Raw genomic sequence first — 16,780 nt, 5'->3', positions numbered from 1 at the left:
TTTTACCTCTGTAATTGGCACTGGTACAACTGCTACTGGAATATTGTGTTCAGATTCAAGAGGGATGTTGATAAATTGGAGAGGGTTCAGAAAAAAGTCATGAGAATAATTAGAGGATTAAAAAACATGCCTTATAGTGATAGACTCAAGGAGCTCAATCTATTTAGCTTGCCAAAGAGAAGGAGGTGACTTGATTACAGTCTGTAAGTACCTACATGGAGAACAAATATTTGATAACAGACTCTTCAATCTAGCAGAGAAAGGTATAACATGATTCAACAGCTGGAAAATGAAGCTAGACAAATTGAGACTGGAAATAAGGTGCATATTTTTAACAGTAAGAGTAATTAATCATTGGAACAACTTCCAAAGGGTCATGATGGACTCTCTATCACTGGCAATTTTTAAATCAAGATGGGATGTTTTTCTAAAAGCTCTGCTCCAGGAATTCTTTTGGGGAAGTTCTATGGCCCATGATGTATAGAAGGTCAGAGAAGCTGATCACAAGGGTCCCTTCTGGCCTTGGACTCTGTAAATCTTTATGATATGTCTAATTTAGCATTTCCATAGGTGTTTGGCCTGGTCTACACACAGATTTTGTACCAGTATAACTATTTTAATTAGGAGTGTGATTTCTTTTTACTGAAATAGTTGTACTGCTATAACCCCTAGTGTGGATGCAGTTATAGCAGTGTAAAGATTCCTTATACTGGTATAGCTTATTCACTTCCTAAATAAGAATAGCTGAAGCAGTAAAAAAGCACCCTTAAATCTAGTCCACACTAGGAGGTTTGTACCACTTTAACCATATAGATCTCAGGCTTTGCCTATACTACAGGGCCTTTGCCGGTATAGATATGCCGGTACAGCTATACCACAGAAGCCCCTAATGTAGACACAATTTATGCCAAAAGAAAAACTCCTTGTTGGCATAGTAACACCACCTTCCCAAATGACATTGGCTATTCAAAAGCACTCTTCTGTTGGCACAGCTGTGTCTGCATGGGGTATTTTGCCAGCCTAGCTGTGTCAGCGAGGGGGGTTGGTTTATTTACAGACTGACTGACCAGCAGCGTAGCTAGCGGAGTGCAGAGGAAGCAGCCGCTTCCTCTCAACACATTTTTCAAAAGCGACGCCTTAGTTAGGGTTTACCATGGCGCCAGCAGGCACCCCTATAATAAAGAATCCCTAGGCGAGGCCGGCGGTGGGCGTGAGCAATTCCAGTGAGGTCAGTGGTGGGCGAGCTAATGAGTGGGGTGTCTGGCAGGCAGCTGCCGGAGCTCTGGGTCCCTGCGTGGCGTGGCTCAGCTCGGCAGTGGGAGAGAGGAAGCTACTGTGGCGGCAGCCCAAAACATTCCGGCACTAGGCAGAGTGCTGGCGGCTTCGCAGCATGGAGGGGCTGCAGCGGGGTGCCCGGCTCGGAGCACGGGAGAAGAAAGTGAGGGATGGGAGGAGGCGCTCCCACTGCCCAGGCACAGGTGCTGCTGCTCCAGCTCTCTGGGCAGTGGGGTGCCAAGTGCCCCCTGATCAGCACTGCCCGCAGGGGGCCTGGCCCCGGTACCGGAGCAGGGCTCCCAGCACTGGAGGGCGGAGATCTGCTCCTTTCCCTAGGGGGCCGCTCTAAGGTCCCCTCCCTCCAACCTTCCTACCGGCTCCGGCATCTTCTCTCCTCCATCACCGTGGCCGCCCCATGCTGGCTTGATCCTGATCGGGCCACTACCATCCTGTCCCGTCCAGTGGAAGCACTTCAGCTTCCCTGCGGAGGAACAGGGGAGAGGCTCAGAGGACTAGCGGTGGTACATGAGATGGGAGGGAAGGCGGCAGCGGGGACACTGAGGTGCATGTGCAGCAGGGGAAGGGGAACATGGTGACACCATCCAGAGCTCAGGCACAGTTGGGGCCAACCTGTACCTCTTACTCCACGGCAGCCGGGTGGAGGAAGGTGAGGTGGCAGCGGCAGCACGTGTCGGGTGTGGGATTGGCTGTTAGAGGTTGTGGTGCAACATTTAAAGTGAGCGGAGGGGGACTCAATTAGGCCTGCACAGTTCAGAGCGCCTCAGGTTGAGGGACGCTTCCTGGCATGGACCAGGCTGAGCCCTGCCTGTGAGGGTGTGGAGGGGTCGGTGGCACCCCGGGAGAGCCCATCGGAGAGGGGGGAATAATGGCAGGGACTGGGAGATGTGTCTGTTGTCAACTCATGGCACGCTCTGCCGGGGGACCCGTCCCGCGTTCCTGCCGCCGGGCTATATCTACCGTGACCCATTCACGCTTCACCTCCCTGCACTATGTGATGGATACTGCAAGGGAGGTTTATGCAGGGCCGTCACCAAGGCGTCCTGCCCCAGAGAGCCCCCAGTCTGAACGAGGGAAACACAGGGGCTAACCCGGCCAACAGGGAGGAGAATTACAGTGAATAATATACGCTAGCCATCCGTGGTAGCGCTGCTGGAGCTGTGAGTTGAGCGCAGCACAGCATGCGGAGAGGAGTAGATAGCTGGCTGAGTGGTAATGCTGAAGAGCAAGGCCTGGGGTAGGCTTGAAACAGGTTGGCCTAGCTACCTCCTGGACCAAGCCCCTCCGAGGCTAGGTGCAGCATGGCTGCAGCGTGGCCGTAGGAGTCAAGGGTGGAGGGGACGTGGTGCGGCCGGAGGAGCCAGTGGGGTGGGAGGCAGTAGAGGAGCCAAGGGGGGCATGGCCAGGGGAGGAGCCAAGGAGGGGCACCTTTTTTATGTTTGCTCCCCCTGCACTTAGAACCTGGCTATGCCACTGATGAAGCCCCCTCAGGTCCAGTCCTCTCCCGTGCATGCTCCTTTCTCCTCCCACACTTGACTTTGTGCTTTTCTTCATATCATACCTTGTGACTGGAATAGCGTCCTTTAAATTCACTTTATTCTTGTAGTCATATATCACCAATCCCTTCCTGTTGTCTGCTCCCACCTTCACCTTTAATCTTCCTAAAGTATCTGTCTAAATTACATTAGGGAATGAATTGGATTGCAAGAGATGCTCAGCGAACTCTGTCTTCTTGGTTATTTGTTAAGTTCAATGTTCACCTATGACATTGTACAGACAACAGCAGAGAACAGACGTGCTTTTATTCACTTGTTTTTCTCTTTTCCCATTTTGATGAAAATAGGAGGAGGGGTTGTTTGGATTTAACCTGGCACTTCAGTGGCTGCAGTGCCAGACTGACCATTAGACACAGTAGGCACATGCCAAGGGGCGCTGGCATTCAAGGGGTGCCTAAACATTCAAATTTTGCTACTCTTGGTTCCATCAGAGGCAGGGCCAGGGCTGGCTGATGGGGAGATAGCCCCATACAGCTCCGCTGGAGTGCTCCTCACTCAGTCCGGCGGACAGAGTCACCACCTCCCAGTGGGGCTGGTGAGTGTGGCCGAGGGACAGGGTTTGGAAGAGTGGGTCTATGGAGGGCTTTGAGGCGGGGCTCTGGGCAGTAAGGGGGGTGCTGGGCTGTGTGTGGGGGGGGGTTGTGAGTGGCTCTGGGCAGTGGGAGATCTGTGGGAGACACTGGGAAGTTGTAGTGGGGCTGTGTGGGGGGTGCTCCAAGCCATCGTGGGCAGCAGGGGCACCTTGCAGCTCCCGGATGCCATGGGCAATGGGGGAGGGCGAGGCTGCGAGCCACTGCAGGTGGCAAGGGGTGCTCCAAGCCACCGTGGATGGTGTAGGGGGTGGTCTGAGCCCCTGCACTTGGGGTTCCCCAGGTGTAAATCCAGCCCGGAGTTGCTGCACCCCAAATACTGTGGCACTGGGCTAGTGCATGACAGCCTGAAAATGAAACTGACTAGAGAGTCACTAAAATCAAGAATAAAACTGACCAGACTACTTTCGCTGGTTAAGCTGAATGAAGTGAAAAAAATAAACAAACAACATAAATACAAATATTATTCTCTGTATTGTGGTAGTGCCCTGTGCTGGGTCAGCCACCCCACACAGGCAGATGGAAGGTTAAAGCAGCCTTCAAGAAGGCTGTGCAAAACCCAACCAATGGGAGGAGGGCTTGTAGAGAGACAATCAGAAGAAGGCTTGTTGGAGCAGCCAATCAGGGCCAGGGAGGGACATATAAGAAGGGCTGCTCAGCAGAGCAAAGGGAGTCTCTCTCTGAGGGGCAAAGGAGAAGGGCTGGCTGTCTTAGGCCACGTCCAGACTAGGAATTAAAATCGATTTTAGATACGCAACTTCAGCTACGTGAATAACGTAGCTGAAGTCGAATTTCTAAAATCGAGGTACTCACCAGTCTGGACGGCGCGGCATCGATGTCCGCGGCTCTCCGTGTCGATTCCGGAACTCCGTTCGGATTGATGGAGTTCCGGAATCGATGTAAGCGCGCTCGGGGATCGATACACCGCGTCCAGACTAGACGCGATATATTGATCCCCGAGCAATCGATTTTAACCCGCCGATGCCGCGGGTTAGTCTGGACGAGGGCTTAGAGGAGTACTTTAGATAGAGCTGTGTTGGTCAGGTGAGCAGTAGGGAGCTCCAGTCTGAGGCCTGCCAGACTGAGGCCCCTGGTACAAAGGGCTGGGAAGATGCTAGGGCTATGGGGAAGAGGCCCAGGGAAATAGATGGTGGGAGTTGGTGGAGCCCTTGAGTTGAGGGGCTAGGCTGAAGGCTGCAGTAGGCCACCAGTGGCAAGTGGATGAACTAGAGACAGCTGGTTTCCCCTGGAACGGGGAGAGAGCAGGGCACAGCTGGAGGGCTTTGCCCAGAAGAGGATGCCAGGGAACGATGTGTGTCTTAGAGGTGTAGCAGAAGTGATGGCAGTGAGACACCACTAGGGGAAGGCACACCGGCAACCAAGAGCTAATTTCCAGCACGGCCAGCAGGAGACACTGCGGTGGTGAGTCTCACCCTGTTACATGCCCCCAATCAGGATCAGGACTTCCTTCAGCTAGGCAGCATATATAGACAGCCATGTCCCTGTCCCAGGGAGCTGAGAACTGTATTTATAAAGCACAGCCATGCCTGTCCTTGTTCAGGTGCTTGAAGTATTGTAACAATAAATTCATACTCTCTTAAAGCCAAACAGACAAACCCAACTAAAGGGGTCCAGTGCATAAAAAGTGGAGAAGAGGAAGGTAATAAGTATTGGGGCAGCAGTGGCCACAATGAAATACAACAATGGGGTGGAAAACAGTTTTGAGATGTTCCTTAGACATGGGGAGAGATGGATGGAGGTGGCCATCAAGGAGAAGTTAATTCCATCTAGTGCACAGCACATCTAAAACCTCAGTCCTTTCTGACCTGAGACATGGCTGGAGCCAGGAGGACTCTGTAACAAATCATTTATTGGATGAATGTTGCTCTTTCTTCTGTACACAAATGATCTGAACAGACATTGATTTTATGAGTTTGCTTGTTATTCCACATCATCCAAACTCTTCACGCTACGAACATATTCCAGACCCATTTGACCAAATCTTTGACCAGTTATTATTTGCAGTCAGAGGCCTAAGGCTTTGTCTACACAACAGGGAACAATCAATCTCAGCTATGCAGTTTGAGTTACATGAATAGCATAACTCAAGTCAATGTAGCTTAGATCTACTTACCACAGGGTCCACACTACACAATGTCGATAGGAGATGCTCAGGGGCAGCTCTAGCTTTTATGCCGCTCCAAGCACGGCAAACAGGCTGCCTTTGGCGGCTTGCTTGTGGGAGGTCCCCAGTCCCGCGGCTTCGGCGGCTTGCCTGTGGGAGGTCCACCGGTCCCGCGGCTTCGGTGTACCCGCTGCTGAATTGCCACCGAATCCACAGCACCGGCGGACTTCCCGCAGGCAAGCCGCTGAAGGCAGCCTGACTGCCACCCTCGCAGGGACTGGTAGGGTGCCCACCATGGCTTGCCACCCCAGGCATGCGCTTGGAGTGCTGGTGCCTGGAGCCACCACTGGAGATGCTCTCCCATCGACTTCCCTTACGCATCTCGATCCAGTGGAGTACAGGAGTTGCCGGGAGAGTGATCTGTGGTCGATTTAGCAGGTCTTCACTAGACCCACTAAATCAACCACCGATGCATCAATTGCCGCTCATCGATCCCCTAGTAAGTGTAGATGAGCCCTTAGACATATGGTATTCTTTTTGATTTGACTGAAACTTTTGTAAACAGGAGAGAAATCAAAGGCCTTCTCTACACTGGCAAAACTGGGACCTGCAATGGTGGAAGCTGTAGTGTATACGAGACTCAGGTGTTCTTACTACTGTCACTGTGTTACCTAACCCTGAGCTCCAGCTCCAACTTCCACCACTGGGGCACCAATGATGAATTACAGGTCTTCTTCTGTTTTGACAGTGCAAATTCAGCCAGAGTTCTGTACTGAGAGCTCCACTGTGAACCTTCACATGAATCCAAATGTGCACAGGTGTTTGATTTCCACAAACTTGCTTGCAAACAAACCAAACAAAATCACTCATTTCCACATTTGTGGACAAAAAATACAAAATACCACAATGAATTCCTGGGTTTAATGCACAGAGGTTGGAAAAGTCCTTTTTTCTTTTTGTATTATTCGCCAGATACTAGATGTGACAATGAGACTGTTTTAAAATTCTTCGATTTAATAAACTGAGGTGCTGTTGGTAATGGGGTGACCAGACATCTCAATATTAGGGGCTTTGTCTTATATAGGAACCTACTAACCCTACCCCACCCCCGGTCCTAATTTTTCATACTTGCTCTCTGGTCACCCTAGTATTGGTAACAAAGGGAGGAGACTTTGTCTTGAGACATCCATTTAATTAATATGACAGCAGAAATAAATAGGATATTGATATCATCATGCAGATTTCATTCTTCTGACTGTTGCAGGTGATGTTTTGCATAGAGAACTCAACAAGGCCCTCTGTCACAGAGTTGTAATTAGAGCCCTTAGGCAGATTGTCCATTTGAATAAATAGATGTAGCTCCATTCAAGTCAATGGTACTACACGAATTTATACCATCTAAGGATCCAGCCCTTACACTTCAACAAGGAGACTGTAAACTGAATAAACAGATGGAGAAGAAGAGAAGAGTTGTGATCAAGAATGGAAACATTCAGGATAAACAAGAATTGCATAGCACTAAAGAAAAACATTCAGTGGGATGAGAATCATTCCCTGTCTCTCTGCATATCTGTGGGAGGCCATGGACCACACATCCTTCAACTTGGATCTTCAGGGGTTACCTGGTGGTGGCTCGCCCATCATGTCCTCACATTATTTTAAGCTATTTCTTTCAGTTAATGCACAAAGATGCTCTCTTTAAAACCGCCAAGTCTGAACAATACAGGACATGGTCCAAATGTCCATCCCCTTCCGAAAGGGGGTTTTCATACCAGAGAATCTCTCTCACTTTCAGATCATTTCACTCACTTTTCATATTTCCTCCAACATCCCCCACAGCACCATGTGCGTTAGTGGAGGAGAAATGTGTAGGGAGGGGGGCATGACTTCAGTGTATTGGCTCAGGGGGAATGCTAGAGAGCCATATCCACTCCCACGCTGGCTGGCACATGGCAGCTCCAAGGGAACATAATCTGCCAGCAAAGGGGCATGGCCAGCCCCTCATCTCAGCTGCCATCTGCAGCACATGCTAGCTGGTGGCTCGCACTGTGAAATCCAGCAGGATCTGTCAAGGGTGCTGGAACAACTTGTACAGTGGGGGTGCTGAGAGCCATTGAACCAAACTGTAAACCATGTATATGATGGAAACCACTTCAAGCCAGAGAGTGCAGCAGCAATCCCCGCATCCCTAGTTCTAGCACCTACAGGATCTGTGGAGCAGAAGATGCACCTGAGGACCATCTCTGGCTCCTCTGACTGCCACTCTCAGGGCTGGCCAGAGAAGGATTTAGTACTGAGGCTTAAAAACAGCCTCTCTTCCTGAAGTTCTTACTGCAGGATACAGCTAACTCCCATAGACTTCAAAGTGCCTGTAACAGAGCTAGAAATAATGCCTAGTTCTTAGATAATATTTTTCATCAGTAGATCTCAAAGCACTTTACATAGCAGAGCAGTATCATTACCCCCACTTACAGATGGGGAAACTGAGGCATGGGGATGAGAAGTGACTTGCCCAAGGTCACTCAGAAGCTGAGCCAGGAACAGAAGCCAGATCTTCTGATGCTCAGTCTTGTGCCTGGACTCTGGCTCTCCCTTTTCTTTCTCTCAGCCTGTATCTTCCCCTTTTCTGACCTGAACTTGTGACACCACCATTATTTCTCTGACTGTGCTTTGTATTGTCAGAAAAGCAGAGCAAGGAGAGATGCAGCTAAGGCGGATTGATAATTCTGACCCAGCACCTCCACAAGCTTTTATGTCTAAATATCGCAGATGCAGCCAAGCAGTGTAGGAAGGTAAGTACCCTATGTTCTGCCATGCCAGCATACAATGTGATGATCTAAAGGGACTCGTGCAGGTCATATTTGGCCCGAAGTTATGGCAAAGCAAGTGGAAGTGACTAACCTATTTTCATTGCCCAAAACGGAGCAATTAGCATTAACAGTGAAAAGTAAATTAGATGTTTAAAAATTCTCAGATTTCACAATCTAAGGTAATTAAGTTTGGTTTAGTACGTGTTGTGGTGGGGCACATCCCTAGCCCAGTCAGGAAAGGGTTAAAGAGCTCCTCTGCCCATAATCAGCCTCAACCCAGCGCACCTGGCAGGCTTGTTTAGCCTAGAAATGGGCAGGTCCTTAAAGGAGAGGATCTCAGCATAGTGTGACACTCTGCGGGGAGTGGGACTGTAACTCAGAGCTCCAGGGCCCCTGGAAGCAGGGGATGCTAACTGGCAAAACAACTGATGAGCCTGGGCGGCCCTGGTCCTCTCAGAAAGGAGAAGAGCTGATACTTTTCTTTTCATTGGCTTCCTATGGGCCTAGGACTCTGCTTTTTGTGGCCTGAGGAATCACACTGACTTTTGGTGTGGACAACTTTAACTCCCCCCTTCTTCCCCCTCGTCTCCCGATCTCTGGCAAAAGGGTCAATACTTTAAGTAGCACAGCCAGAGGGCCGTGCCCCTGAATCTGACAGGAGCAGCGCCCACCCTCTCCCCAAGGGGGCAGTAGAGAGGTATAGCCGGCTACAATTGGCAGTGAATGCAGGCAAGTGCTTCCCAACCCTGACACAAGTGTCAATTAGCGGGAGCTGGGAAACCCATGCACAGGAGACACAGAAAATCCAAGCAGCACTGATCCAGAGCAGGGATGCACATGGCTGACGGAGAACCACCGACAACAGGCAGCCATGGCAGTTTCTGCATCAACTGTTACAACAGTGGACCACTCAATAACAGCTTCAAACAACCCAACAGCAGCAACTGCTAGGTGAGATGGCAACCAGCAGAAGGACCTGCAACCAAACTTGCTACAACTACTGACAGGGCTGCAGCCTGTCAGGGCAGCTGGAGTCTGGCAGCCAGGGTGGCAGCCTGGGACCTCTGCTTCCACCAGTACCAATGAAGCTGACTAAGATTGGGCCTGGCAACTCCCTGAGGCTTTCTGGACCATTTCTGAGTGAGTGGCAGTGGCCTCCCAATGGCCTTCAGAACATTGAGCCCTTGTGCTGGGCCCCTACCCGACTGGGCCAGCCTAGGCAGCCTACTGAGGGTGTGACCCTGTGGGATTACACAGGTTATGGCTGCTATCCTGAACTTTCTCAATATCTGAAAAGAGATGCACTGCTGCCACTTCTGGATGCAAATAGGAGCCCAGCTTGGGGGGGTGGGGGTGGGCAGGAGCGGGAGTTGGCCAAAAAACAGAAGGAAAGTTCCTGCTGATGGTTACGGCCAGATGAGCAGGCTGCAGCCCAAGTGGCTGAGTCAGAACTGGTTGAACAGTTCATACAAATATTGCCCCACTGGTTGATACTGAGACACCACCCAGGGTCTCTATCAGAGACCGTGCAATTGATGAGAAAACTTTATGGCCTCAGGGGAACCCCCTGAACTAGGGGGAAGGGACAACTGGGACTAAGAAGCTAACCCAGCCTGAAGTGAAGCCAGCCAGATGAGACAATAGGCTCAAGCACTACAGGGTTTCTCATGTGGGCTACTGGGACACATCTGAAGAGAATGCCCCCTGATGGACAAAAGGACCCACCAAAACAACAGTCTCCATGTTGATCAATGGGACCAAAGTGAAAGGTCTGTTGGATAACAAGGGGAAGATATTAAGATTGCATACTCAATAAGCCAGCATCCCAAATGGAAGTCCACCATGAGAGCTGAAGCAAGCACACATGACTGGAAATGTATCATGCACACAAGAAATATGGCTTGAGAGATAAAGGAGGTGGCTGGCCCTAAGTCTGATGAGTACCTAGGCAAGAGACAAAATGGCAACACTAGTAGTGAGGAAACACTTAAAGAGGAAGCAGTAACAAACACGCAACAGTAGGTAGAGATGGCTTAGGATGTTATATTGGGATGAGATGGTGAGATCTCTTGTACTGGATGCCCCTTGCAGCACATTTAGGCACCTACGGCTTCACGTCATGTGTAGCCTGAGACATATTACCAGGATTTGGCCAGGACAGTCAAAAGTCACATTCACATTGGCTGTTTTAGTGACCTTATGCCCCCGGGGTAAATTTCCATTGAAATGTGTAGGCTATTACCAGCTTCATCACAGGACAGACTATGTGTCAATAAGTCAAATTTAGAGCCAAAATCTGCCTCAGATGCAAATGTATTATTCTGACCAAAGTCAACAGGAACCTGCGATGGGCTATACAAATCCCGCACAGCACAACGTGGGCTTAATGAGCTAAAGAGGGCTCAGGTTCTTCCAATCTGCTGCAGCTGTGAGAAATGACAGGACTGGAGGGAGACACTTCAGAGGAAAAGCCCCAGCTCAGCTGATGGCAGACCAAGAAGGAGAGCAAATCTTCAATGTTCAGCTACTGAAGAGAGGGCTGACTGATGGCAGGTGCTCCCCAGCTGACAGGTGACTCGTGTTGCCTCCTCAGAAAACGGAGGGCCAGATGCTAATGGATATTGAGAGGGAATCAATCCCTTTTACCTGTGAACTCAATTCCTAGTTTTTGTTCACTGATTACCCTCGAATGGGAGAGACTTTGAAGCGACCTGGGTGAAGGACCAATTCACAGGAAGAGACAGATCACCACAGGCCAGGAGCAACTGTCCACAGAAGGTACCTGATGGGGAGACAGCTGCTATGCCAAGCCTGGCCAGAAGAAGTCACTAGCGGTGAGTCAACCCCTTCTCAGAACCCCATGCACAGATGTAGAAGGCTGGTATTTTTTCTTTGCTGTTGCTATTACAGCTGAAAATCAGAGTGGAAAGTGGTCCAGCCACAAAGTCCCATTGAAATCAATGTGAAGAGGAGTCTGAATAATCTAGGGATCTTAAGAAAAAAGGACTTTGGGTTGGCCTAGGGATCTGATGGTAATACAATATGCACAGATGCAGAGATCCAAGTCCAAGCCTAAAGCTCCCAGCCTGGCAAAGACTGGAAGTATTGTGAAGGTAGGAGCCTCAGGCCTTAGAAGGAAGGGAATATCTTCTGCAGAGAATGGCACTGATGAACTACAGAGGACTTTCAGCAGGGTTTGGTCAGGGAGAAAACCCTGTACAAAGAATGAAAGAGATCCATAAAGACAGCTCCCCTATGCCCTCCCATGGTGGCCCAGGGAAAATGATGAGACAATTTTTAGGGTTCTGAGTAGCTTGTAGTAGTCCCCAAATAATGTCAAATAAAGAGGGGAAAGGGTACTGACCGCCTCTCCTTTGCCAGATATTCTTATAATTCTACAAAGGGGTGTGTGTAGGTGGGTATTTTCTCCTGTGATAGAAACAGGGCCGGTGCAAGGAAGTTTCGCGCCCTAGGTGAAACTTCCACCTTGCACCCCCCACCCAGCTAACCCCCACCCCCCGGCAGCTAACTCAGCCCCCCACCTGGGGAGCCCTGTCGCAGCAGCTATCCCCCCATCGTGACAGCTAACCCCTCTCTCCCCCCCAGCCCCCCACGGCAATTAACCCCGCCCAGGGAGACTCCCCCTGTCCCCCCATGGCAGCTAACCCTGCCTGGGGAGACTTCCTCCCTCGCCACGGCAGCTAACCCTGCCTGGGGAGATCTCCTCCCGTGGAAGCTAACCCTGCCTGGGGAGCCCGCCCCAGCGCACCTCGGCTCCGCCTCCTCCACTGACCACGCTGGTGCTGCTCTAATACTCTTCCCTGCCCAGGCTTGCAGTGCTGATTGGATGAGAGCTGTTCCCCTGTGTGCCCCCTCCCCCGTTACTGTGGAGAGCCCTCCCCATACGCTCCCCCCGCACGTCCCCCCACCCAGCTCACCTCCACTCCACCTCCTTGCCCGAGGGGACTTTTAGGCTCCCACCTAGTTTGCCTAAATGGTTGCACCGACCCTGGATAGAAAGATAGAAAAAGACTTTGGTTTTCAAAATATTGGGGGGGGGACATGGAGAAAACTCTACATGATAAAGGGTCACGTGATAAAGATACTGAGGCACTCAACTGGAGTATTTGTACATGGTCCATTCATCTATGTTCTAGGGTGGCTGAGTACAAGGAACACTAACATAACATACCTGAAGGGTGTAATATGGAAGCATGTACCCCAGTGTCAGAATTATATAACAAAACTTTTTAAAAAATCAATATTTTCCTTTGAAATAGATCCCTGGGTTTTTTAAAACATTGCGTATGTTGTGTAAAGACATTAGTTTGTATATGGTGTTGCACTTACGTAACTACTTTCATCACAGGAACTCAGTCATTAGGCATGCATTAAACCATACAAACACACCTGCAAAATAGGTGTGGCAAGGTGCTATCCCTTTAAGAGCAGGGCAAGGTGGGAAATCTTTCTAGGATATAAAATAATCTCCAGAGAGAAGGCTCTGATGAAGGAAAGATCAGCAGGAACAGTAGTAAGGATTCTACAGCCCAGAATGGGAGTTCTGAGGTATGGGTTGTTCCTAATTTTTGTTTGTTTTTTTTTTTGTTAAACTGTGATTTGGCCTTGCATTCCTTGAATCCTTGTACTGCTAAGGCTCAGGCATCTATATGGCTCTGATTGCAGTAGGCACATATCCCCATTGTACAAATGAGGAAACTAGGGTTAAAGCTAACATTTTCAAGAGCAGTCTCAGTTGGGGACTATCCTACTACCAGAGTAATCAGACGTCTGATATTCAAAGATATTGGCATCCTCAGCTTCCATTGGACATCATTGATTGGTGCCTATTGCACTTCAATGCGCCTCAAGGAGAGCACCTAAAAATGGAGGCCAACAAAATTAATGGAAGTTTCCAGAAATGTTGACCTCAGTGGCTTGACCATGGTCACTTAGTGTAGTCACTATCCGAGCTAGGATATTAGAACCCAGGAGTCCTAGGTGCCAGTCCTCTGCTCTAACCACTAGACTGCACAGCTTCCAAACAGTCTGTGGAAAATCCCTGCCTAAAGGGCATGCTAACTGGTCCAAAGGGGTAGACATTCCTGAGAGCTTTATGATAAGAATAATTACTGGATTGCTGGGTCTCTGTGCAGCCACAACTTCAGCTGTGAACCCCACAGAGTGAGTACAGGGTAGGGGGAACCAGACGGATGCCATCTCAGCCTTGGCATCATTTCCTGGCTTCTGTAAAAATTCATATTTTGGCATTTCCATCATTACTTTTTTAAAAATAAATGAAATATAAGATGTAGTATAGTGGATGCTATTAATTCCTGTTTTAACAGATGAAGAAAAAATATGCTTTCATTCTAGCAGGTGGAAAATTCTGCTGTGACTAAAATGACATTCGCCTGTTTCCTGTGTCTAGGCTGTCTCTTTGATCAGAGCTGCAGGAAGTGAGACACAGCTGAATGTCACTTGTTCAAACAAACTGATTTTTCAGAAGATAGTTCTTTTGAGTATTAAAAAAAGCAACAGTTCATTTTTGTGCCACTTCTTAAAAGGGATGGGGGAAGCCACCGGCTTGTGTGTGTCATTATTTAGAACAATGCAAAGCAGACAAGAGTACAGAGAAAGGAGAAGAGGATAAATACATTCCCGAACTAGGAACAGAAGGTGAAATCTTGATCCCATTGAAGACAAGGGGAGTCTTGCAACTGACTTCAGTGGAGACAAGATTTCATCCAGAGTTGAAGGCTGGAGCGGGTCCCCTGATGCTGTTCCCACCCCCCCAGTCTAGAACAAAATATTCATATTTAGTTCTAGGCCCTTAAGAAGAACTTTCTGCCGGCAAAAGTAGTGACCTCAGGAGACTGATCTATAAGCACTTCCTCTACAAAGCACAGCAGGTTGGTGAAAACTCCAGGGTGCCTGATCCAAAGCCCTTTGAAGCCAGGGGAAGAGATTTAGGCCCTCCGAGCTCAGCAGCCCAGGGCACAACTCAGGCTCCCCCACCCCCTTGATTCTCCGTGCTTTTAGGTCTTTACCTACTGCACTCCACCCCCTGCAAAATGCCTTTGCAGCGCCGAACACCCACCACCTTGTGCCATCGCCGCGGCACAGACGCTGGTGCATGGGTGGAATCGAGGGCGGGCGCCTGGCATCTCTGGAGCCAGCTGGTCCTTCCCTGCGCTCAGCAGGGCCCTGTCTGCCACATCCCGGAAGGACGCCGGGTATTGCGTGACCAAGCGGCCGGGCGGGGGTTCAGCCCCAGACGTGCCTCTCTCTCTCCCCAGAGGTTTACAGCGCTGCACAATCCGAAGGGCAGAACACACCAGGGCCAGCGAAAGGGCAGATCTTCGCAGGGTCCCAGAAAGAGGGAGAGGCAGGTGCCCCCCTAAGAGCCAGGAGGTCTAGACAACTCCTCCCCCCTACCAAATTGACACACACTACTAGGTGCCCGGAGTAGCCCCATCCGCAGCCCAGCCTGGGGCGATCTCCCGCACTGCTTCGGGCGAAGAGGTGGCCAGCTGGAGAGGGAAAGCCGTGTGAAGTGACTAAAGAGGGGTGGCCTCGCCCCTCACCTCCTGGCATCAGCCGCCCTGATCTGAGTTTAGCGAAATCAGACTGGGGTTACCGAGCGAGGGCAGCGCCTGCCCCAGGAGGAGGGAGGGCAGGGCACTATTCCTCATTCCCCGTTAGTTCGGGCTAGGAAAAGTTGTTAGCAGCCTCCCCTCTCTCATACTGTCCTAGGAAAGTGGCGGTAGCAGCATCTAGGCTGAGGAGGGCGGGTACGGTCCAGTCCTCCACGCCCCCCGCCCCTATGGGATCCCCCCACCCCGCTGGGATCGCCCCATCGCCACGCCACTCTCAGCACCCACTGTGCGGTTAACTAACCGCTTGCAAAATCTGCAAGCAGCAGGGAGCAAACTGGAGCCGAAGCTTGGGGGCAACCAAGGACAGAGCCTGGCTATTGCCTGCGTAGAAGGGAAGGTGGTTCGCTACAGTAGCAATAACACTGACAGCAAATCCCCTGGCCTCACCCCGGAGCCCTTGGAGCCGGGAAGGGAACCCCTCCATGCCACACACCGTAACCCCCGTTACATACCGTGACCCTTCCGTGCCCGGGACAGACCCGCTCCCCTACCGGACAGATCTATACGGTGCCACCTGTGCACAAAGTAGCCCTGAGGTCTCTCCCCGCCACCCTTGGTTTGCAAGCACAGAAGCGCCCTTGCAGTGACCCCCCGGCCGGGCAGCTCGGGGGCTCCTTACCCAGCCCTGGCACGAAGGTGTTGAGGAACAAGCAGATGACCGCCACGGGGAACGGCATGTAGGGGATGGCAGCGCGCAGGGGTCCCTTCTTCTCCCGGACTTGCACCACCACCCCGCTGGAGGAGGCAGTGCCCCTGCTGGGCTCCCCGGCCCCTGCCGCCGCCGGGGCAGGCTCCCCTTCCTTGGGAAGCGGATCCATGGCTGGCGCGGAGCTCGGCCGCTGCTAGAGGCGGCCGCGCCGGAGCGGGTCTCGGCTGAGCTGGGCTGGGGGCACAGGGAGCCTGTCTGTGCTGGTGTGTCTGGCTCAGGAGTGGGAGCTGCAGCTGCTGCTGTGCTGAACGAGCGCTCCGGCTCCTGAGTGCTCGGCTTAAAGTGACAGTGCGCTGCCACAGTCACTCAGGCACACTCAGTCTCCCCCCCATACCCTCTCTCTCTCTCACGCACCTTTTCTCTCACACACACATACACAGTCACTCACACACACTTCACACACATGCACCTTCTTTCTCACACACACATACACGATCACTGAGACACACACTCCACCAACACACTCCCTCTCTCACACACACACACGCACCTCCTCTCTCACACACACATACACAGTCACTCACATACACACTCCACCAACACACTCCCTCTCTCACACACACACATGCACCTTCTCTCTCTCACACACATACACAGTCACTCACACACACATGCACCTTCTCTCTCACACACACATACAGTCACTCACACACACACACTCCACCAACACACTCTCTCTCTCTCACACACACTCCCACATACAGTCCTCCAACACACATGCTCACACACACTGTCCCAACACACACACACTCTCTCACTCTCACAGTCTCCCTCACACACTCTCCTACACACACACACACTCTCACACACACAGATTCTCCCTCACACACTCCCCCAACACACACACTTCCTCATACACACAGTCTTCCTCACGCTCTCCTCAACATGCACTCTCTCTCTCATGCACATTCCCCCTCACACACACACTTCTCCACACACCTACATCTAATCTCACTCCTCAATTTCTCTCTCTCTAGACTAGGATAGATGATCATGTTTAAAATGTATTAACTAAACTGGAAAGGGCACTTTGATTCT

General features: G+C 50.9%; 1 protein-coding gene across 4 annotated transcripts in view; it reads right to left on the bottom strand.

Moving 5' to 3' along the window:
* The window catches only part of STUM (stum, mechanosensory transduction mediator homolog), an 84,806-nt gene extending 68,316 nt beyond the window's left edge, over positions 1-16,490 (bottom strand). For 3 of the 4 annotated variants that reach the window (XM_050948651.1, XM_050948650.1, XM_050948652.1), the window contains exons 1-2: positions 16,152-16,490; positions 15,653-16,096 (exon numbers count right to left, since the gene is read on the bottom strand). In XM_050948651.1, coding sequence (XP_050804608.1) covers positions 15,653-15,851 — 199 coding nt within the window. In that variant the 5' untranslated portion in view covers positions 15,852-16,096; positions 16,152-16,490. The remainder of the gene's footprint in view (positions 1-15,652; positions 16,097-16,151) is intronic. The other variant, XM_050948649.1, reaches the window with a different exon arrangement.
* Between the last annotated feature and the right edge of the window lie 290 nt (positions 16,491-16,780).

Source organism: Gopherus flavomarginatus, chromosome 4, assembly GCF_025201925.1.
Source record: "Gopherus flavomarginatus isolate rGopFla2 chromosome 4, rGopFla2.mat.asm, whole genome shotgun sequence".
In the NCBI taxonomy this organism is placed as follows: domain Eukaryota; kingdom Metazoa; phylum Chordata; order Testudines; family Testudinidae; genus Gopherus; species Gopherus flavomarginatus.
Note: the sequence above shows the minus strand (reverse complement) of the source record. Positions and strands in the feature narration are given on the sequence as shown.